The sequence below is a fragment of the Nomascus leucogenys genome, chromosome 12 (assembly GCF_006542625.1).
Source record: "Nomascus leucogenys isolate Asia chromosome 12, Asia_NLE_v1, whole genome shotgun sequence".
NCBI classification, from domain to species: domain Eukaryota; kingdom Metazoa; phylum Chordata; class Mammalia; order Primates; family Hylobatidae; genus Nomascus; species Nomascus leucogenys.
In genome coordinates this window covers 22398419-22422921 of record NC_044392.1, presented here as the reverse complement: position 1 = coordinate 22422921, position 24503 = coordinate 22398419, and the positions used below count along the sequence as shown (strand labels likewise).

The window sequence follows — 24503 nt, the reverse complement described above, 5'->3', positions numbered from 1 at the left end:
ACGCCTGTCGTCCCAGCTACGCAGGAGACTGAGGCATGAGAATCGCTTGAACCTGGGAGGCAGAGGTTGTAGTGAGCCAAGATCATGCCACTGCACTCCAGCCTGGGCAACAGAGACCCTGTCTCCAAAAAAAAAAAAAAAACAAAAAAAAAAAACACACACACAAAAAAAAACAAAACTGACTAATAAAACAACATAGCCAACACTTGCTGAGTGTTCTACATGATGAATTCATTTAAACCAAACAGTGATACTATGAAACAGATAACTGTAACTATCCGCATGTTACAGATTAGGAAACTAAAGCACAGAGTACTTAATTAAATGTCCAAAATTACATAGCAGGGATTTGAACCTAGAGTCTTGCTCTAGAGTCCTTGCTCTTAATCATATCGTGGCTGGGCATGGTGGCTCACGCCTGTAATCCCAGCACTTTGGGAGGTCAAGGCAGGTAGATCATGAGGTCAGGAGTTCAAGACCAGCCTGGCCAAGATGGTGAAACCCTGTCTCTACTAAAAATACAAAAATTAGCCGGGTGCCGTGGCAAGTGCCTATAATCCCAGCTACTCGGGAGGCTGAGGCAGGAGAATCACTCAAACCCAGAGGAAGGAGGTTGCAGTGAGCTGAGATCACGCCACTGCACTTCAGCCTGGGTAACAGAATGATACTGACTCAAAAAAAAAATCATATTAATACGTGCCTCTCTATTGCACTCTATACAATACTTGTAATAAAGTACAGTGCGATTAGTGTATACTTTTCTAATTGGTGGTTCATCCAGAATAATCGAGTGAAGGCTATCAAAGGCTAATATATGTTAACTTGCCATTCCATGCTCTTCTCAGTTTTATGCCCCTGTTCGGAGACATAGACTGATGTTCTGGAGAATAGTTTTGACCAATTATAGTTAAGTACTGGTAGTAGTACGAAAAGCCCTAAAGAAGATGAGCAAGATGTTAAAATGGGAGTTTTTAGTAACTTGCAGCAACCTCTAAGATCAGGAGGCTGTTGGGAGTTGCTGGAAGTCCTTTGATATCAGGAAGGGTATGGTAAATATCAGTGCAGTTTCAGAGGACAGATCAATAACAGCATATATGACCTGGAGTAGAGTGTGCTTAGAGGCCTGTCTATGACCTTAGGGGATCTCTACAAGAAGGAAAAGTGATTGCCAAGGTCCACAGGGGCTGGGTGTGGCGACCTTTCCCTTCTTAAGAGTTGTAGATGTACCTGCCTCACAGGATTGTTCAGAGGGGGTAAATGAAATAACATACATAAAAACTGTAACACAATATTTGGATCTGTTTTAGCTGGGCATGGTGGCGGGCGTCTGTAATCCTAGTAGTGAAAAGGTCATTGGTCAATTAATGTTGGATGGTGTTATTGGTATATTCTCTTGTCTGTGGGATTAGATTTCTTATAATACTTGAAGTACTTATATCTTGTTTTAATTTTTCCTCTTCGCAGGGATTTGAGAGCACCTCCAGAACAAGGAAAGATTTTTATTGCAAGGCGCTCTCTCTTAGAGTGAGTACTTTTAGTTGTTTTTAAATATGTTTGATTTTTTTTAAACTATTCTGATAGAATCATTGCTTAGTATATGGACATGTAATGAGTTCTGTATCAGTATAAATCATTAGTGGGTTTTTTTGTTGTGTGCTCTCTCTTGCTCCTTTCTGATCTTTTGGTTCTGTATCTAGTTTCAAAAGAGGAGTTAGGGATAAGAATGGTTATCTGGGCTTGGCACTGTGACTCACACCTGTAATCCTAGCACTTTGGGAGGCTGAGGCAGGCAGATCGCTTGAGTCCAGGAGTTCAAGACCAGTTTGGGCAACATGGCAAGACTCTCTCTACAAAAAATACAAAAAATTAGCCAGGCTTGGTGGTGCATGCCTGTAATCCCAGTTACTCAGGAGTCTGAGACAGGAGGATCGCTTGAGCCTGAGAGGGTGGAGGTTGCAATGGGCCGAGATCGTGCCCCTGCACTCCAGCCTGAGCGCTAGGTGCAACACCCAGCAACTCCAGCCTGGGTGACAGAGCAAGACTGTCTGAATAAAAAAAAAGTGTACTTTTCTTTAAGAAGACATCTTATGCTTATCAAAAGTTACTTTCTGTGAGTCAAGTTGATGTTTACTATTTCCCCTAGATAAGAAGGCCAGTTTTCTAAGCATGCAATGTGCTGTTCAGTGTTTTCTAAGCATGTAATGTACAGTGTTCAGTGTTCTGTCACACTGTAGTTTGAAGGAATTAATCTTTTAAAATTTACATCTTGGGGAAAACGCAGGCTTTTCACATAAAAGGGAAAAGAAAATTTATTTTAAACATTATAATTAGGATTTTAATGATAGAATTTATACATGAAAAATAAACAAAATTACATATTAAAAAAAATTTTAACCAAGGAAACAGAACATGTTTTCTATGGCTTAGATGAGTTTTTATTAGACTGTGAAGATCCTTAGTCCAGAGATTGAGTAGTAGTATATTATATTACTCAAAATCATTTAAAAGGTTAGCATTATCTTTCCAAAAACAAGTTAAAACAAGTTAAAAAAACTGTTTTAGTCAGATATAAAAGATTTATTTAGGAAAAGTCATCTATATTATTGTTATATTCTAAAAGAAAATTAGACCAGTCTTAAATACAAAAGTCAATGAGGAGAAGGTAAAATCTTTGTAAATGGTTGAGTTTTATAGATGTGTAGGGTAGTAGTTGGTTATCATCATCATCATGATCAACGTTATAGAAATTCATGTCAATTTTAACATTTTGGAAATAGATAGTACTTAATATATATTAAATTTAGGGAGTAGAATGTATGAATAGGATTAAAAAAATTCTTAGCATTTGAAATAGTTTCTTTGTTTCCTGTTTTTAGTGAATGGCCTTTGTTTACTTAGAAAACATCCATTTCTGGTAGGTTTTAAAGAATGTAGACCATTCTTTTTTGAGATGTTTTTGGAGAGTGGATTAAGCATCTTCTCAACTGCTTTAAGTTAACGCTTTAAGAAAAGACTTTATTATATGGTGTTTTAAATTTAAATATACATTATTAACTTGTTTTGTTTGAACTACATTTACAGTGAGCTGCTTGAAGTGGACCACATCAGAACAATATATCACATGTTTATCGCCCTCCTCATTCTCTTTATCCTCAGCACACTTGTAGTAGATTACATTGATGAAGGAAGGTAAGACAACAAAAAAGATGGCTGGCTAGTTGATGCATGAGAAGTTGGGGTTTTCACTAAATTTTGGTAAAGGGTAAATTGATTAAATTGCTTCAGGAAATCCTAAAGCAGCAGATTTGAGGGTGATATTCCTCTGCCCTGAAAAGTTTAACTGATGGAGAAAATTAGAAGTTACACTACTTTTATTTTTAAAATGGTTTATTTGAATAGACCATAATCAGTAGTTTCTAGGTTATTTTCCCAAATGGGAGAACTTTGTACACAGTTGACCTACGAACAACACGGATTTGAACTGTGCATGTCCATTTATATGCAGAATTTTTTCAATCAATATGTTTAGCACTCTGTATCCATGGGTTCTACATCTGCAAGCAAAGGCAGATTGGGATCTAGAGTATTCCAGGATGTGAAACACACATACAAGAATGGCAGATTTTTCATATCTGTGGGTTCCATGCGGCCAACTGTGGGCCTCGAATTTGCATAAGTTTTGGTGTCTGCACACTTTCCTGGAACCAATCCCCCGTGTATAGGGAGGGATAACTGTATATGATTTATTAACTTTTTGATTGTCTTTATTTAAGATGGTTACTTAAAACAAGTAGCTTATTGGAATTGAAGGTTGAAAAATTTGATATTTCTTTTTAATGTGAAAGTCAAATTGTAGGCCAGGCGTGGTTGCTCGTGCCTGTAATCTCAGCACTTAGGGAGACCGAGGCGGGAGGATCACTTGAGCTCAGGAGTTGGAGACCAGCCTGGGCAACATCTCTACAAAAAATTTAAAAATTAGCTGGGCATGTTGGCAGACACTTGTAGTTCCAGCTACTCAGGAGGCTGAGATGGGAGGATTGCTTGAGCCAGGGAGGTTAAGGCTGCAGTGGAGCTGTGTTTGTGCCACTGCACTCCTGCCTGGGTGCAAAGGAGACCCGATCTCAAAATTTTAAAACTCAAATTGTAGGTTAAAAAATGACAGTGTGGTAATCATGGATTGAATTATGTGCTTTTTTTGAAAATTAAATTTGGAGATAATGGTATAGTATATTAACAGATTTTTAAATTGTACCTATTTCTTCTGAAAAATCATCTTTTGTACATAAGAATGATTGTTGTTTGAATATTTTCCATAGAATATTTTCGGTTAAAAAATTAATGTGAGAATCTAATCTTTCAGAAGTTCAAAGTCCAATTATCTTAGATATCTTAAGTTTGAAGACTATTTATCTTAGGGCTTTTAGAAAACTTGTTTCTAAAGAACATATTGTTGATATATATATATATATATATTATAAAGCAGATGGTTAGAAGCAGATCTCTAACTAGCAGAACTATTACATCCATGACTTCAGCGTATTAATGTTGTGGTGTTTCCTAAGGTTGAAAGTTTGGTGTTTGAAAGTTTTAAATTCTGTGAACTCAGTGTATATTAAAAATTCACCTCTATGTTCTTTTTCTGTACCTTTTCTCCCCAGGCTGGTGCTTGAGTTCAGCCTCCTGTCTTATGCTTTTGGCAAATTTCCTACCGTTGTTTGGACCTGGTGGATCATGTTCCTGTCTACATTTTCAGTTCCCTATTTTCTGTTTCAACATTGGGCCACTGGCTATAGCAAGAGTTCTCATCCACTGATCCGTTCTCTCTTCCATGGCTTTCTTTTCATGATCTTCCAGATTGGAGTTCTAGGTTTTGGACCAACATATGTTGTGTTAGCATATACACTGCCACCAGCTTCCCGGTTCATCATTATATTTGAGCAGGTAAGGTTTTAAGTGTTACCCAAGGCGATGCTGTCCTCGGCTAAAATAATAATAATGATGATGACATACTGATACTATTATTTTTAGCTGTATTAACTTGGATAAATTTTCATATATTGTTCCTTTTGCCATTATCTGTAAAATTGTTAAACTAGAATCATCTCACCTCTTAAGTTTCATTCTAGCTTCCATGTTCTCTGAATTTTGATAAATAAAATAAATTACGTTGAACTTTTTTTTTTTTTTTTTTTTTTTGAGATGGAGTCTCGCTCTGTCACCCAGGCTGGAGTGCAGTGGCACCATCTCGGCTCACTGCAATCCCCGCCTCCCAGGTTCAAGTGATTTTTCTGCCCCAGCCTCCCAAGTGGCTGGGACTACAGGTGCCCGCCACCACATCCGGCTAATTTTTGTATTTTTAGTAGAGACGGTTTTTCACCATATTGGCTAGACTGGTCTCAAACTCCTGACATTATGATCCGCCTGCCTCGGCCTCCCAAAGTGCTGAGATTACAGGCGTGAGCCACTGCGCCGAGCCACATTGAAATATTTTTGATGCATCAAGATTTTGTTCCTGAATACTTTTTGTAAAAGTCATTTAAATTATAAAATATTTTCGTAATTAAAAACTTCACTTTTGAAATGTCAGATTCATTGTTTTGTCATGTAACTATATGATAAAGGTTTTATTTTGTTTATACACTCATCAGGATTTTCTGACTTTATTGGCCATCTATAATGCATTTGGCTAATGGAAAGGACACTTGCAGGAGACTTTCTTTGAACAGACGTCTTTTTCCTCCTGCTTTTGTAGATTCGTTTTGTAATGAAGGCCCACTCATTTGTCAGAGAGAACGTGCCTCGGGTACTAAATTCAGCTAAGGAGAAATCAAGTATGTAATTTCTTTTGTTCGTTATTTTTTCCTCCCCTCCCCTCCCCTCCTCTCCCCCCACCTCGTTCCCTTCCCTTCCCTTCTTTCCTTTTCTTCTTCTTTCCTTCCTTCTTTCCTTCTTTCCTTCCTTCCTCCCTCTCTCTTTTTCTTTTTCTTTCTCTCTCTTTTTCTTTTCTTTGTGTAATTTCATTAGTTTAAAGGATTATTGGCTGGATATTTCACCCTTTGTTGTTTACTGGGATGTCACATTATATAATGTAGAGGTTGTGTTTTATTTCAAATATATATGATCCATACTGATTTTGAGGACCACTTCATTGTTTCCTGACTATTCCTGCTTTGCCCTTGAACCTACAATTGTAAAAAATTGATTATCTTTTGTAACTTTGCATTATTTTTATGGAATGTTAATAGCCTCATTACACCTGTGCCTGCCTATTCTTTGCAAATTGTTGCTTCACACTCTAGAAGTTATCTCAGTCACAGGAATAACTTGGTTTAAAGAGATTGGTAATATTCAATTCGTGCAAGAATAAGAAGTCATTCCGGAGATCAGGAAAAAACCAGCTGATAAGTCATTTTATTCTTCCCTGTTCTGTGCTTCCTTATATTCCACCCTTATTTTTGCTGTGAAAAATCAGAGAGCCTTTGCTCTAACTATAGTTTTCCTTTTCTAGGCACTGTTCCAATACCTACAGTCAACCAGTATTTGTACTTCTTATTTGCTCCTACCCTTATCTACCGTGACAGCTATCCCAGGTAATGGTACTATGAAGCAGAAATGTGGTGAGCACCAAAAGTGTGGCATGAGTGAGGTGGGATAGGTAAACGGGCCAGTTCATGTAGGGACATCGAAAATATAGAATGAGTTTTCATTTTCTGTCTGACCTGGGAAGCCTCAAATGGTGAGTAGAGAAGTCTAATTTGATTATAGTAATTCTTGACAGAATTATAAAGTATTTCATATGGTCATAAATGATGTTGCTTTGTGTAAAACCATTAATTATATTTATTTTTATTAATTTTTATTATTTTTAATTTTTTTTATTAATTAATTAATTTTATTTTTTTCTGAGATGGGAGTCTTGCTCTGTCACCCAGGAGTGCAGTGGTGCTATGTCAGCTCCCTGCAACCTCTGCCTCCTAGGTTCAAGTGATTCTCCTGCCTCAGCATCCCAAGTAGCTGGCATTACAGGTGTGTGCCACCACTCCCGGTTAGTTTTTTTGTATTTTTATTAGAGATGGGGTTTCACCATATTGGCCAAGCTGGTCTCGAACTCCTGGTCACTGCCTTCCAAAGTGCTTGGATTACAGGTGTGAGCCACCGCACCTGACCAAAAAACATTAATTGTGAGGGTCTTTATTCAAGTTCAATTACTTTATTTAGAAACCTTATTTTTGTTTCTTTCTTTTTCAGGAATCCCACTGTAAGATGGGGTTATGTCGCTATGAAGTTTGCACAGGTAAGTTTTTGTAACTGCCTAAGGTATGTTGATTAGGGGATGGGGATTCATATTTATGATAATAATATAATCTACTTTAATTGGGAGCTAAGAATGCTTTCTGTTGACATTATGCAGTCTTTTAAACTGTTTCCAGTACAGTAAATGGTGTGTGTTTTGCCAACATCAAAAGTAATTTTCTTTAATAAAAGAATATATTAGGCTGGGCGCAGTGGCTCGCGCCTGTAATCCCAGCACTTTGGGAGGCCTAGGTGGGCAGATCACGAGGTCAGGAGTTCGAGACCAGCCTGGCCAACATGGTGAAACCCCATCTCTACTAAAAATACAAAAATTAGCCTGGCGTGGAGGCATGTACCTGTAATCTCAGCTACTCAGGAGGCTGAGGCAGGAGAATTGCTTGAACCTGGGATATGGAGGTTACAGTGAGCTGAGATCATGCCACTGCACTCCAGCCTGGGCGACAGAGCAAGACTCCATCTAAAAAAAAAAAAAAAAAAAAAAAAGAATGTATTATTTTATAAAGTAATTCTAATTCGTTATTTCATTAAGCATTAATTTCCCCCTTCCTGTTTTTCGGGGGAGGTGTATATGTATGTGGGTATAATCTGACTCTTCCCCATTCCTCCTCCCACCTCCATCAGAATCATTAATCCTGGAATATCCCATTTTAAATTATTGTCTCAATCAAATGCCCATTTATGAAGTAAGTTCTTTCATTATGGGTTTTTTTTTTTTTTTTTTTGAGAAGGAGTCCCACTCTGTTACCTAGGCTGGAGTGCAGTGATGCAATCTTGGCTCACTGCAACCTGTACCTCCTGTGTTCAAATGATTCTCCTGCATTAGCCTCCTGGGTAGCTGGGATTACAGGTGCCTGCCACCACACCTGGCTAATTTTTGTATTTTTAGTAGAGACAGGGTTTCCCCACGTTGGCCAGGCTGGTCTCGAACTCTGACCTCAAGTCATCCATCTGCCTCAACCTCCCAAAGTGCTGGGATTACAGGTGTGAGCCACTGTGCCCAGCCATGTTACGGGTTTTAAGCAGCAGGAAAAACAGGTTCTAAGAGTAAGAGCTCTTTTAAAAATATCATTTGGTAAAGGGTTAGGAAAAGTGATGGTAGAAACTAGGCTTGAGTAATCTCCCTGAAGGATTATAGCAGTCTTATGTACTAGTGTTAAATGGAATACATATGCGAACGTTACTTTAAGGGTCACATCTGTACTTTCTTTTGGAGAGAAAAAAATCGCCTTCCATCTTATTAAGCCATCATTATTATAATTCTGTCTCTGTTATGTTCCAGGTCTTTGGTTGCTTTTTCTATGTGTACTACATCTTTGAAAGGCTTTGTGCCCCCTTGTTTCGGAATATCAAACAGGAGCCCTTCAGCGCTCGTGTTCTGGTCCTGTGTGTATTTAACTCCATCTTGCCAGGTAACGTGGGTACTTGTTAATTTGGTCATGCATAAATTCACGAGGTAAATAGAAAGCTATTGCCTGTGAGCACCTTTGCTTTGCCTACTTTTTCATCTAAACTTCTATACATCTATACCCATCTTGACCTCTTTTACATCTACTTTATAAATGAAGTATCCTTCATCCAGTCTAAGGTCAGTCTTTATTTTTTTTATTTTTATTTTTTTGGGGATGGAGTCTTGCTCTGTTGCCAGGCTGGAGTGCAGTGGCACAATCCTGGCTCACTGAAACCTCTGCCTCCCGGGTTCAAGCGATTCTCCTGCCTCAGCCTCCCAAGTAGCTGGGATTACAGGCGTGTGCCACTACGCCCAGCTAATTTTTGTGCTTTTAATAGAGACGGGGTTTCACCATGTTGGCCAGGATGGTCTTGATCTCTTGACCATGTGATCCGCCCACCTCGGCCTCCCAAAGTGTTGGGATTACAGGCGTGAGCCACCGCGCCCGGCCAGGTTAGTCTTTCATCTTATGGCTTTCACTCAAGTTGTACCTTTCTCTGACAGTGGACAGTCCACATTCATGCTGTGTCTTCCTGTTCGCTATTCAGTTCATTGTAATCTTGCTCCTGATTCCACCAAGCCACCTAAATGCCCCTTGTTGAAATTACTAGTAACCTCCATTTTCTAATCCAGTGGATGGATTAAGATGTACTTTACCCCTTATCCAAGTTGACCTCCGTGAAGCATTGGGTGCTGCTGACCACATTTTGAAATCTCTCTTGTCACTGTTTTCTTGCTTTTTTTTTTTTTTTTTTTTTTTTTTTTAAACCGGGTCTCTCTTTGTCACCCAGTCTGAATGCAGTGGTGTGATCATGGCTTACTAGCCTTGACCTCTGGGGCTCAAGTGATCCTCTCGCCTCAGTAGCTGGGACTACAGGTGCATGCCACCATGCCTGGCTAAGTTTTTATTTTTTGGAGAGATGGGGTCTCGCCATGTTGTCCAGGCCATTCTCAAACTCCTGGGCTCAAGTTATCCTCCTGTCTCAGCCTCTCAAAGTGCTGGGGTTACAGGCTTGAGCCACCATGCTCGGCCTTTTGCTGCTATTTCTTATTTTTCTCCTGTCTTTCCAGCCATACCTTGATTTCTTAAATTTATTTATTGCATTTTTTTGTCTATTATGGAGATATGTGGGTACCTATTACTATGCTGGGTGCAGAGGACTCAGAAGTGAACAAGACATGTATTATCTTTACAGTCTGGGAGCTTTTATAGTTTCCCTTACTTTTCCTCTTTTCTTTACTCATTGAATGTTGGTAATGTTTTCTGTCAATCACCTTCCCTTTCTTTTCTTCTCTTGCATTCCTCTTCCAATAACCTTCCCTCACCGGCCCCAAGACTTATTTGAATGAACTCTGTATCTGTCCCTAAAATAGAATATGTGTTACATACTTGAGTGTCTTCCTCACTAGCTGCAAAGTTATTGAGATCAAGGATTGTGTTTTATAGTCAATCACAAGTCTCTCTCATATTGTCTGGTACATAGTTGATGCTCTATAAATATATATTTTTCAATAAATGAGTGAAAGAGGTGGACATATAAATGGATATTTTATAATATATTGTAACATGCACTACATAAGTAGGATAAACAAAATGCTTATGGCCTTTGTTTCATATTAGAGATAACATTTAATATTGGGTATTGAAAAATAGGTGGGTATTTGCCTGGCAGAGAGTTGGTGGAAAGGTCATTCTAGGTAGTGGGATGGATGCAAGGGCATGGAGCATTCTGGAATGGCATAAATCCAGTTGTGGATGATGTTTACAACACTTAGAGGGTAGAATCATTGGAGATATGTTTAGAATGTTATCCATGTCACTATTAACATTTTGGACTGGTTAATTCTTTGTTTGGAGTGGCATTCTTCTGCATTGTAGCATAAACTGTTTAGCAGCATCCTGGCCTCTAACAACTAGATACCAGTGGCACAACTCCCTCTCCTCCAGTTGTCACAGCACTGGTGCAGTGGCTTGCACCGGTAGTCCCAGCTACTCTGGAGGCTGAGGTGGGAGGATCACTTGAGCCCCAGGAGTTGAAGTTCAGCCTGGGCAGCATAGTGAAACCCTGTCTTTTAAAAACAAAAAGTCTCTAGAATTTCAAATGTCCTGTGGGGGAGAGGGGGCAAAGTCTCTCCCAGTTTTAAACAATTGTTTAAGAGGGGGGTATGGGGGCCAGATTTTTAAAGGGCCTTGGGTACTAAGTTAAGCCATATATCTAGGCATTTCTTAAAAACAAACTGGGTAGGCTGGGTGCAATGGCTCACGCCTGTAATCCCAGCACTTTGGGAGGCCGAGGTGGGTGGATCACGAGGTCAGGAGATCGAGACCTGCCTGGCCAACATGGTGAAACCCGGTGTCTACTAAAAATACAAAAAATTAGCCAGGTGTGGTGGTACATGCCTGTAGTTCCAGCTATTTGGGAGGCTGAGGCAGGAGAATTGCTTGAACCCTGGAGGCAGAGGTTGTAGTGAGCCGAGATCGCGCCACTGCACTCCAGCCTGGGCGACAGAGCAAGACTCTGTCTCAAAAAAAAAATAAAAAAAAAAAGCCAGACTGGGTAATGTCATTTGTTGAACCCACTTTGAAGGAAGTTACTGTTTTAAAATTAAGATAATTAACTCTAAAAGTATATCATCTCTGGAATGGGTAAACTGGAATAATAACTTATATTTTACAAAATAATCCCAGCTAAATAAAATGATGGGATATAATTTGTTGCTTGGCATGTGAGCTATTTGGAAAGACTGCTAATATTGTTAATCTCATTTTTAGGTGTGCTGATTCTCTTCCTTACTTTTTTTGCCTTTTTGCACTGCTGGCTCAATGCCTTTGCTGAGATGTTACGCTTTGGCGACAGGATGTTCTATAAGGTAGTATATACTTAGACTTAGCTTTCTTTTCACATTTTATTATCTTCTTCATTATTAGTATTTCGACATTGTTGTCTAATGTCACCAGCCTTTCACACAAACATTGTGAAATAATTTTCTTTTCTACAAGTTTTGCCAATATTTTCTGAAATTCAGTTACAGATATAACTAGCATAACCTTGTGTTTTCTTCTGTCTCTAATATCTGCTCCCTTAACATAAGCACATGGTTTCTGCTGGATCCTGCAAGGATATATTGGTGATTCCAGTAGGAAACTGTTTGTTCAGAGCACACCATGAGACTTCCGAGTGTTCATTCATTTGAAATGGACCGTCTAGTTCTGTAATAATGACCTCAGCAAATTATTCCATTTAAGACAATTGAGCAGTTCACGAGGGAAATAACTTTTCCCTCTTTTGTTTTGAAAGGTATTAATTTTGCTTCAGATAGTATCCTTATGCTTCTAAAGTTGGAATTAAGCTATAGAATTAGAGTCAGAATGGCTCATAGCATTCTTTAACCCTACCTAAAGCTGTCTTTGAGTTTTGATTGTTTTTGGCAACACTTCAAGTCTACCACCTTTTTTCTCAAAGAAACTTTAAGTGTGGATTGCAGATTTTAGATATCTGATTTCATTCATCTGATCTTAAAATTGGGAGCAAGAAATATTTATAGGGATACCAGGACTTTGAGGTAGCCACCATCTCACTCTTTGGGTAATTTTGCCATTTATGGTAACCACCAAACAGCTCTCTAGTGTTAGCACTCTCTCGTCTTCATGACCATAGAATTTTCTCATGACATTCTAGCAAGGTAAGGGGGGTGGGGCTTACTGATTGCTGTTTAGATGAACATTAGATTTAAATGATTCTATGTGTTCTGTAGGAACCTAGGAACTAAATCATATATAGTACGAGAATTCATGTCATATTCAACACTAATAACCAAAATGCCTTTGAAGATTTTTCTCTCATCAGTGTATGAACCAACAGTTTATCACAGTATACTTTGATTTTTCTGTTACATGTGTTCTTTGGGAAGGTCAGGGGGATTTGCTTTCCAGTGGGGTGTGTGTGTGTTTTATACCTTTACTTTTTCCCTCAGGATTGGTGGAACTCCACGTCATACTCTAACTATTATAGAACCTGGAATGTGGTGGTCCATGACTGGCTATATTACTATGCTTACAAGGACTTTCTGTGGGTAAGTAGCAAGGTTGAAGTTGATATTATTTATGAAATCGAGATTCTTTTTCAGAAAGTATGAGTATTATACAGCTGGAAGAAGTTATATTTAATTGCTCATGAGGAAAGGGTAATAGTATCCAGTTTTCTTTTGAGAAATTTACATCTAGAAACCTGCTTTGAATGGTACTGCTTAGAAACCACTGTGTACAGTAGTAGGTCTAATACTGTTTCTTTTGCTCTGAATTTTATCTTACATAACAAAGTAAGAATGCATGGAGATTGTTGGAGTTGAAATGATCCATCAATAAGGGATAGTTTCTTATGAATCTCATTGCCAACAAATAATCTCCCTTTGGTCTTTTTCATTCTTTTTTGGTTAAAGGTAGAGAAACACTTTTTTTTTTTTTTTTTTTTTTTGAGACAGAGTTTCACTCTTGTTGCCCAGGTTGGAGTGCAATGGCATGTTCTCGGCTCACTGCAACCTCCTCCTCCCGGGTTCAAGCGATTCTCCTGCCTCAGCCTCCCAAGTAGCTGGGATTACAGGCATGTACCACCATGCCCAGCTAATTTTGTATTTTTAGTAGAGATGGTGTTTCTCCATGTTGGTCAGGCTCATCTTGAACTCCAGACCTTAGGTGATCTGCCTACCTCAGCCTCCCAAAGTGCTGGGATTACAGGCGTGAGCCACCGTGCCCGGCTGAGAAACACTTTTCTGTGAGAAACACCTTTGTGTGGATTTGTATCTCTCCAATCATCCTATATAATTCATGCTTGCTTTAAATTTTTAAAAATTACTTTGTAATGTTTTCCTTTTTCTTTAGTTTTTCTCCAAGAGATTCAAATCTGCTGCCATGTTAGCTGTCTTTGCTGTATCTGCTGTAGTACATGAATATGCCTTGGCTGTTTGCTTGAGCTTTTTCTATCCCGTGCTCTTCGTGCTCTTCATGTTCTTTGGAAGTAAGTATCTTGGCATGCTGTGAGTACTGGGTACTATGCTAAAAAAGAAAACCAGATAGAAAGGAAACTATAAAATCAATGTAGGAGAACTAGATAGTAGTAGTAACATTTTAAGGTAGTACTTGTTTATCAGATGGTCAGAATATTGACTTTGAATAATTATACACAGCTCTGTCTCAAGATGTTTACACTTTGAAGTAGGGAAATGAACTAGGTAACCTCATGAAGACCATTGATAACACTGATTTGGTAGGTCATAAAAGTTATCTATATAAACAGCTTTCCCATTCGTAAACATTGTCGGTATGCACCCCCTAGAAAACTGACAAGTTTTTGAGTGAGTAGAGAGGGAAAAGTTGGAATATGAATATTCTAATTCCATGAAATATATATACACATGTTCTGAAAACACTGATTTCTTGTAAGTTACTGATTTTAACACTGAAGCTTTATTTGTCTTTATAGAAACAGTGACCAGAATAAAAAAATATATAAACAGTTGTTGCTCACTGTGATTATTAAATAACAGCAGATACCTGAGGCCCCTCATCTTCTGATAAATTATGTTTTGATACCTGTATATTTCTTTCTTTCTTTTTTTTTTTTCTTTGAGACAGAGTTTCACTCTCGTGACCCAGGCTGGAGAGCAGTGGTATGATCTCAGCTCACTGCAGCCTCTGCCTCCCTGCTTCAAGTGATTCTCCTGCCTCAGCCTCCTGAGTGGCTGTGATTACAGGCACACACCACCACGCCTGGCTAATTTTTGTATTTTTAATAGAGATGGGGTTTCACCATGTTGGCCAGGCTGGTCTCGAACTTCTGACCTCTGATAACTGTATTTCTTTGTTGCCTTCCTGTTTTTAGTGGCTTTCAACTTCATTGTCAATGATAGTCGGAAAAAGCCAATTTGGAATGTTCTGATGTGGACTTCTCTTTTCTTGGGCAATGGAGTCTTACTCTGCTTTTATTCTCAAGAGTGGTATGCACGTCAGCACTGTCCTCTGAAAAATGTGAGTCACCGACCTGGTTGGAGTGCAAAAGAACCTGTTTATTTTCTGATTGTGAGAGTTGGTGGGCAATGTTGAGGAGGATAGTAGTGGAGATTATGATGAATTAGTGTTAAAGAGAGGGAAATGAGGAGTAAAAGCATTAGTTTATGATCTGATCTTATCGTACTTGAAGTTTTTCCTTTCGTTTAGTTTTCTTCACATTTAACTCTCCTAGCTTTTGGTTTTCTTCTTTTACTGCCTTTTCTTCAGCCCCTTCTACTTTTTTTTTTTTCCGAGACAGAGTCTCACTCTGTCACCCAGGCTGGAGTGTAGTGGCGCAATCTCAGCTCACTGCAACCTCTGCCTCCCGGATTCAAGCGATTCTCCTTCCTCGGCCCCCGAGTAGCTGGGATTACAGGAGCATGCCACCATGCCCACTAATTTTTTGTATTTTTAGTAGAGATGGGGTTTCACCATGTTAGCCAGGATGGTCTTGATCTCCTGACCTCATGATCCGCCCACCTCGGCCTCCCAGAGTGCTGGAGCCACCGCGCCCAGCCAGCCCCTTCTAAGTATTCTCCAGGGTTTTCCTAATGCCATGTATGTCCTTACTACCACCACCTAAAACATACCTTTTTTTTTTTTTAAACCTCTTTCTTCTAAATAAACTCTTGTAAAAATATTGGACAACACTTAGATCCTTCCATTTCTCTTGATTCTATTTTTGTTTTTGGTTTTTGGTAATTATATTCAGGTTTCATTTATTCTTAGGACTTTAGTTTTTAGCTATACATGGGTACAGATTTTAGGAGGATGGTTTTGTTTTTTTTTTAGAATTTTATTTTCAGGTAACACAGTATAGGACATAGGAATTTTCCAGCAAACACTCTGGTTAATTTAATTGATGTGATCTGGTTAATTAGATCTACTAGCACTAGCCGAAAGTACTGCTTATAGTTATGGATAGAATTTCATGATGGAAACACCCTAAGAAGTAGGATTGCCAGGCTTTTTGTGTATTTGTGTATTTCTTGTATTTAATACTTTTGTCCTGCCTCCTGTATTGGATTTCTTAGAAGACCCCAAATGTCCTATATTCTGCTTTTTTCAGTAAATTACAAAAAATATGGCAGATAGAGCTATTTGTCTCAAGTTCATCTAGGCATCTTGTACTTGTATTTGCTAAATTTGGTGGCCCTACTAATAATTCATTCAATCCCTACAACCTTCTGGGTTTGGAGGGGATGCCTTTTTTATTTATTTCCTGGGTATTTCTCGTAGGCATCTGTAACTGAAAATGTCCGTAATGAAATTAATCAGTTTCCTCTCCAAAGCTTCCCCTCTTTCTGTGTACCCTATGTCTGTTAGGCTGCCTCAACTCTCCCTCTTTATTTCATATTAATCTCCTTTGTTCTTCTGAAGTAATTGCTCTTGACTGTCCCTGGTCACCTGGATTCCACATGTCAGATTTTATTCTCCTATCAAAATCCAGTTTGGATGCCACATCTTCCATGATGATTTTTCAAATGCTTGCTTCCCTCTCTTTCCTATTTCTGAACTTTTGTAGTGCTTCATTTGCTCCTCCTTTGATAGTTCAGTAATTTTAAACCTTGTATTAGTCATTTATATATATATATGTCATGTATGTATATGTTAGTCATTTATATATGTGTATATATAATATATATTTATATTTATATATTTATTTATATATTATATATATACTAATATTTAGTACCTTAAAATCTAAATGGTGGTTATATATATATAACATTTATATTTATATATTAATTTATATATATTTATATATTATATATATGCTAATATATACTAATATTTAGTGCCTTAAAATCTAAATGGTGGTATATATAGGTACTAAATATTAGTACATATTAGTATAGATATAATATATAAATAAATATATAAATATAAATATATATATATATATACACACACACACACATATATATATATATTTGTCATCCTTAACCACCATTTAGATTTTAAGGTAGTAAAAGTAGGGCTGTGCTAAAATAAAAGATACAGAAAGAAATAGTGCCTATTTAGAAACTGGTCAAAGTCCACACAATTGTGTATAGTTTACTGGACTTTAAAAGCTTTATGTGAAGCATCTAAAATAAATAAATCTGTGTCATAGATAAAAGTACTGAACATCTTCTGAATTAGTGAGCTGCTTATACCTTGAGGGTTATTGAAATGGTGGGAGGCATTTTAGAGATGTACAATGTATCATGTTAACATCCCCCACCTACCTCCATACCTCCTCTACTCTACGCAAATAAATTATTTTTCCATTCTTATTTTTCCCCACTGCAGCCCACATTTTTGGATTATGTCCGGCCACGTTCCTGGACTTGTCGTTACGTGTTTTAGAAGCTTGGACTTTGTTTCCTCCTTGTCACTGAAGATTGGGTATCTCCCTGATTTGGAGCCAGCTGTTTCCAGTTGCTACTGAAGTTGTCTGTGTTATTTGGACCACTCCAGGCTTTACAGATGACTCAGTCCATTCCTAGGTCACTTGAAGCAAAGCTGTTGGAAGTTCACTGGAGTCTTGTACACTTAAGCAGAGCAGAACTTTTTTTGGGGGGCTGGGTGGGGGGAGAAGGCCGACTAATAGCTGAAGTAATGACAGATTGTTGCTGGGTCATATCAGCTTTATCCCTTAGTAATTGTATCTGTTTTTTTTTTTTTTTTTTTTTTTTTTTTTTTTGAGACGGAGTTTGCTCTGTGCCCAGGCTGGAGTGCAGTGGCGCAATCTCGCTCACTGCAAGCTCCCCTCCCGGTTCACGCCATTCCCTGCCTCAGCCTCCTGAGTAGCTGGACTACAGGCCCGCCAACACCCGGCTAATTTTTGTATTTTAGTAGAGACGGGTTTCACTGTGTTAGCCAGGATGGTCTCGATCTCCTGACCTCGTGATCCGCCCGCCTCGGCCTCCCAAAGTGCTGGGATTACAGGCTTGAGCCACCGCGCCCGGCCCTGTTTTGTTTCTTGACTCCGTCCAATCAGAGAATAAACATCATAGTTTCTTGGCCACTGAATTAGCCAAAACACTTAGAAAGAAATCACTTAAATACCTCTGGCTTAGAAATTTTTTCATGCACACTGTTGGAATGTATGCTAATTGAACATGCAATTGGGGAAGAAAAAATGTAGAATGATTTTTGCTATATCTAGTAGAAAGAAAATGTCTGTTTTCCAAAGATAATGTTATACATCCTATTTTGTAATTTTTTTGAAAAAAGTTCAATGTTCAATTTTCCTTAGTTTTTACCTTGTTTTCTCTATAGGTCATGATTTCTGTGAAGCAAAAAGATGCCTTTTACCATGAATTCTTGAGTTTACATCAATAATACTGTATATTAAGGGGATCAGAAGTAGGAAGGAAAAAATAAGAGATAGCAGAGGAAAAAGAAAAACATTTCCTCTTATAACTTCTGAAGTAATTTGTAAAAAAGATTTGTAGAGTCAATCATGTGTTTAAATTATTTTATCACAAACTTAACATGGAAGATATTCCTTTTTAACTTTATGGTAACTTCTTTGAAGTTATTTAGAAATATCCTTTGGAACAATTATTTTATCGTCTAATAAATATTGACTTATCTTGAATTATTTTGCAGACTAGTGAGTCTGTAACATAAGTATTAATCACCTCCACTCATATTAAAGTGATCATTAAGAATCCAGAAGCTGGCTTCTGCATTTGCTCAGTTATACTTTTAACGCTAGTATGTTTTTAGGTGGAATAAATTAATATGTGATTGGTTTCAAGAAAATGTACTCTATTATGTAATACTTCCATTTTATAAGATTCCCATTTCTAATACAATGTGTGTAGGAATTGTTTGTATGTATGAGGTATGATTGTAAAGATTGAGCATTGGAAGGGGCATCAGAGACCATCTCGTTCAACTTTCCACTCATAGAAAGATTTATGAATTATTTAAATGATTGTTGTTACTGGGAACAGCCACTTGAGAGGCTCTCTTGGTATTGTTCGGAATTGTTTTAAAGTCAGTTTGAGTCTCACAAGAAGGTAAGTAGAGTTTCTTAATAGTCACAACTTAATTTGAACCCCAAGTATCCAGCTTAATCACGTATCTTACTCATGATACCACTGGTCCAGATGAGTTTAGGTAATTTTCAAACATTAAATCCAACTTCAGCAGACACAAATACACCTCAGAGGAGCTTATTTTTAAAAAGGTACTCTGCATGTTCCTGCAGTAATGTTCTGCACAACAGTATTGTGATTGTAATGGAATCATAACCTCCTAACTGGTTTGCTTGAATATGGCTTGTAATTCTTGACATTTTTCTTAAAATTAAAATGAATCAGTCTCTTGAACTTACAACTGCATTTTAAATATATTAGGAATAGATTGCTCTGAGACCTGGTTATGAGCAAGCCAATCTTTTGAATCTAGAGAATGGAATTCTTAGGTTTATATTTCTGTTAAGAAATACTATAAATATGACTCTTATGAGAAGACTTTGTTGCTCTGTAGTGTTTCTGAATACTGTATTTGTTGGATTGATCGAGGCTATTTTTCAAAAAACTCTCTGCTTCCTGTTCGTTTGTTTGCTTTTGAGATGGAGTCTTGCTCTGTTGCCCAGGCTGGAGTGCAGTGGCGTAATCTCGGCTCACTGCAACCTCTGCCTCCCTGGTTCAAGCTATTCTGCCTCAGCCTCCTGAGTAGCTGGGATTACAGGCCCATGCCACCACGCCCAGCTAATTGTTGTATTTTTAGTAGAGATGGGGTTTCACCATGTTGGTCAGGCTGGTCTCAAACTCCTGACCTTGTGATCTGCCCACCTCAGCCTCCCAAAGTGCTGGGAAGACAGGCGTTAGCCACCGTGCGTGGCCTCTGTTTCCTGTTATTAGTGATTTTCCTGCCCAAGATTGCGACAACAAATATGTAGAACTACAGACTGTTTAGAATGCTGAGGCTGTTCTAAGAAACTTTCAAAAACAGTAGGACTTCAAGGAATGGTCACTTTCTATGAAAGAAACTGGTTTGATAGCCATAATCTTATTGCTAGCTGCTTTTAGCAAAAGTCTTTTCTTGAAACCGCCACCCGTACTCTTTAAACAAATAAAAACTAAAATCTCTTGGTAATGTTTCAGGAAGATTTATTTTTTCTATTTTGCTAATGTGGCGAAAATTATTTTCAGTTATAGGATACTTTTTTCCTTCTGAAAAGTAATAAGCTTAAAGTTTTTGTTTCTGTAAGATGTAATGATAGTAACTATTATTTTGGGCATATTAACCAACAGAACAATTATGTAGGGTGTATATCACTTTCTCATTAGATCTCTAACTTGACCTTCTAGTACCTTTGTGTGTGAGGATGAATTTGTTAGATCCTTTTATTCTCAGTCTTGGATAATGATACAAAATGGAATTTTGTTTTGTTTGTTGGTAGATTCACATACTAAAACTTTGCAGGTAAAGTTGCTTGCCTCATGTTAGAATTTAATTAGAAAACTGAGGCTGCCTTTTTTTTTTTTTTTTTTTTTTTTTTTAGACAGAGTCTTGTTCTGTCGCCCAGGCCAGTTTTTTTTTTTTTTTTCTTGTACAGATAGGGTTTCACCATGTTGCCCAGGCTGGTCTCAAACTCCTGGACTCAAGGGATCTATTTGCCTCAGTCTCTCAAAGTGCGAGATTACAGGTGTGAGCCACGGCTCCTGGCTCCTTGCTCCAGAATCAATTTTTTAATGGAAGATAGCTCATACTTTTTGTTTTTAAAGAGACAGGGTCTCACTCTGTTGCCCAGGCTGGAGTGTTAGTAGCGTGATCATAGCTCACTGCAGTCTCAAACTCCTGGACTCAAATAGTGCTCTGGAGTACCTAGAACTGCGAGTGCCTACCACCACACCCAGCTAATTTATTTGTGTTTTTTTTTTTTTAGAGATGGGGGTCTCACTCTGTTGCCCAGGCTGGTCTCAAACTCTTCACCTCAAGCAAACCTCCCACTGCTGAAAGCTTTTGGGATTACAGGCATGAGCCACCATGCCAGGCCCACACTTATTGTTAATAAAGTTTCAGTGACTTGCTTACTAATCTTATGCAAAATTTCATGTAATTTATGTAATACTACATAGCAATGCTACATATGGTATATATACATACACTGTATACACAGAAAGGTCTGTTCTGGGTATTTTATGTGTCTTATCTCTAGGCTTTATGGCTCTGAAATGGAGGGAACTGGACATAAATGTTTTGAGGAATAAAGTGAATTTTTTGTTGTTGTTGTTTGTTTCTTTTGAGACAGTCTCGTCACCAGGCTGGAGTGCAGTGGCGTGATCTCGTCTCACTGCAACCTCTGCCTCCTGGGTTCAAGCGATTCTCCTGCCTGAGCCTCCCGAGTAGCTGGCATTACAGGTGCCTGCCACCATGCCCGGCTAATTTTTGTATTTTTAGTAGAGATGGGGTTTCACCATGATGGTCAGTCTGGTCTTGAACTCCTGACCTCATGATCTGCCAGCCTCAGCCTCCCAAAGTGCTGGGATTATAGGCATGAGCCATGCTCCCTGCCAAAGTGAATGTTTTGGGTGAAGTTTATATAAGGATTTGACTTTTTTATCATTATTAAAGTTTCTATCAGGTAATACAGTGTTGGCCCTCTGTTGAAATAAAATGTTACATATAGCTGGGTGTAGTGGCTCATGCCTTTAATCCCAGTACTTTGGGAGGCCAAGGCAGGAGGATTGCTTAAGCTCAGAAGTTTGAGACCAGCCTGGGCAACATGGCATAACCCTGTCACTACAAAAAATACAAAAATTAGCCAGGCATGGTGGTGCACGCCTGTAGTCCCAGCTACTCAGTCGGCTGAGGTGGGAAGATGGCTTCACGCCAGGAGATGGAGGCTTCAGCGACCTGTGACCTGTGATCACACCACTTTATTCCTCAAAACATTTATGTCCCAGTTCCCTCCATTTCAGAGCCATGGGCAACAGAGCGAGACCCTGTCTCAAAAAAAAATTACATATAAGCCCGGTTTAAAGAGAGGATAACATGCAACTACCCTAGTTGAAACAGAGTGTGTCACTTCTTTCCCAACCTAAATTTAATGCCTAGTTTGAAAATCAGTAGACAGTAATAAAGTTGATAAGCTTTAGGTTGGTAGGAAAGCTATGTAATCTATATAGTGTACTAAATCCTTATATGTTTTTGGTAAATAAAGACTTTAATAGCTAATTTGGACTTCAGAAAATGGGTTAATTTCACGAGTGCATATCACTTTTGACTATATTAGTCAAGCATATTATTAAAGTTTAAAAAACTTTAAAACTTCTGTACTGTTTTTTTCTTAAGTGCTCTCTTCCTGATTTCTACATTACTACATTCACATTTCTGCTGTCAATAAGCCCTAATGGAGTGATACACTTTAAGCTAGTAGATACTGCACCATGCCTTGTGGTGGTGTTTCCTTAATGAAATGGAAGCTGTAATTCCTGTTTGTTTTTAAATACTTTTGAAACAGTTCATGCACCCCATCATTTAGAAATGCACTTTGAATTTCCGTGGAAAAAGGTGCCAATTTTGGATTGGGAAAGGAGCTGAAGCCCCAGTCAAGACTCTGCCATTTGGGGTAGTGCAGCCGATTCCTGTGTCTGTTTCTTTCCAGCGCGTGTGTGAATCCATAGTGTTCTGAGCACCAGAAGGGTCATGTAAATCTGAAGTTGTTATTAAAGGTTTTTCTATAGTGAAAGATGTCTTTTCTGATTCATTCTTGTATGTTACTTTCCTGAATTGCTATTTCCTCCTCTCCCTGCAAGTCCTTGTCTGATCACTGGTACCAATACTTTGTTTAGTATGAGTTGTATTAGCATTAACTTAAAAATTTTTAGGCCGGGCGCAGTGGCTCACGCCTGTAATCCCAGCACTTTGGGAGGTCGAGGTGGGTGGATCACAAGGTCAGGAGTTTGAGACCAGCCTGGCCAATATGGTGAAACCTCATCTCTACTAAAAATACAAAAAAATTAGCCGGGCATGGTGGCACATGCCTGTGATCCCAGCTACTTGGGAGGCAGAGGTTGCAGTGGGCCGAGATCGCGCCACTGCACTCCATCCAGCCTGGGTAACAGAGCGCGATTCCGTCTCAAAAAAAATTTTTTTTAATTTAAAAATATACAAAAATGGCAAAATGCTGCACATGTGAATGTGATAAATATATTTGGAAGAAACCTAGTCTATTTTTTATTTTTTTATGTCTTTGAGACAGAGTCTCATTCTGTTGCCCAGGCCAGAGTACAGTGGTATGATCTCAGCGTACTGCAACCTCCGCCTCCTAGGTTCAAGCGATTCTCCTGCCTCAGCCTCCCCAGTAGCTGGGGTTACAGGCACACATCACCATGTCTGGCTAATTTTTGTATTTTTTAGTAGAGATAAGAGTTTTGCCATATTGCCCAGGCTGGTCTTGAACTCCTGACCTCAGGTCATTCACCTGCCTCGGCCTCCCAAAGTGCTGGAATATAGGCATGAGCTACTGCACCCGGCCAGAAACCAAGTCTCTTTTAAAAGTAACTTCAAGTGTATTCAGTATTAACTGTATGGTTCATGTACATAAATGCTGTTCATCTTGATACCAGGCAACTTTATATGCTGAATATAGCCAAAAGAGAAGGCAAACAACTGACCAGGACTTTCTTGTCCAGTCTAATGAAGGGGAACTGTGTTAAAGGTTACAAATAAATTGTGGGGCCCAATTGTGACTTTGTATTTGCATCAAGAAATGCAGTGATAGTGACTCTCCTGCCGCCTCTCTCTCTGGAGGCCGTTATTTGTTGCTTAATTCCTTTTGCTCTTGGCCTTTTAAAACCTGTGAAGGGGCCAGGTGTGGTGGCTCGTGCCTGTAATCCCAGCACTTTGGGAGGCCGAGGCAGGTGTATCACTTGAGCTTGGGTGTTCGAGACCAGCCTGGCCAACATGATAAAACCCTGTCTCTATTAAAAATACAAAAATCAGCTGGGCTCGGTGGCACACACCTGTGATCCCAGCTATTTGGGTGGCAGAGGCATGAGAATCGCTTGAATCTGGGAGGTGGAGGTTACAGTGAGCCAAGATCATGCTTCTGCACTTCAGCCTGGGTGGCAGAGTGAGACTCCGTCTCAAAAACAAAAACCCGCGAAGGTATCTAAGAAAGCATTGCTCTACCTCCGATGGGTAGAAATGGACTTTAGATTTTTAATGAAAGGTGAAAAGCAGTTGGCTAGGAGGTATGCCTCTTAAGACTAAGGGAAACCAGTTTTGGAGCAAGATAGGGTTACTTCCTCCTGCTATCGTTTGAATGTGTCTCCTCCAAGATTCAGCTACTGCCAATGTGCTGTTATGAGGACAGCCTATTTTTTGGAGACAGTGTCTCGTTCTGTCGCCCAGGCTGGAGTGTGTGGCGTGATCTGGGCTCACTGCAACCTCCACCTCCCAGGTTTACATGATTCTCCTGCCTCAGCCTCCTGAGTAGCTGGGATTACAGGCGCCGGCCACCATGCCCAGCTAATTTTTGTATTTTTAGTAGAGACGGGGTTTCACCATGTTGGCCAGTATGGTCTTTAACTCCTGATCTCAAGTGATCAACCCGCCTCGGCCTACCAAAGTGCTGGGATTGCAGGCATGAGCCACTGCACCCAGCCAAATTTCTCTTCTTCATAAATTACCCAGTCCCAGGTATTCTGTTATGGCAGCTCAGATGAAGATGCCCTTTCTGCG

The 24503-nt window shown here is 39.1% G+C and overlaps 1 protein-coding gene across 1 annotated transcript in view; it reads left to right on the top strand.

Moving 5' to 3' along the window:
- SOAT1 (sterol O-acyltransferase 1) overlaps positions 1 to 17462 on the top strand; it is a 61215-nt gene extending 43753 nt beyond the window's left edge. Inside the window, exons 5-16 of the mRNA XM_030823927.1 lie at positions 1465 to 1524; positions 3082 to 3189; positions 4659 to 4941; positions 5753 to 5831; positions 6509 to 6590; positions 7249 to 7294; positions 8594 to 8723; positions 11535 to 11632; positions 12737 to 12835; positions 13641 to 13776; positions 14641 to 14786; positions 17103 to 17462. Coding sequence (XP_030679787.1) covers positions 1465 to 1524; positions 3082 to 3189; positions 4659 to 4941; positions 5753 to 5831; positions 6509 to 6590; positions 7249 to 7294; positions 8594 to 8723; positions 11535 to 11632; positions 12737 to 12835; positions 13641 to 13776; positions 14641 to 14786; positions 17103 to 17159 — 1324 coding nt within the window. The 3' untranslated portion in view covers positions 17160 to 17462. The remainder of the gene's footprint in view (positions 1 to 1464; positions 1525 to 3081; positions 3190 to 4658; positions 4942 to 5752; positions 5832 to 6508; positions 6591 to 7248; positions 7295 to 8593; positions 8724 to 11534; positions 11633 to 12736; positions 12836 to 13640; positions 13777 to 14640; positions 14787 to 17102) is intronic.
- The last annotated feature ends 7041 nt before the right edge of the window (positions 17463 to 24503 follow it).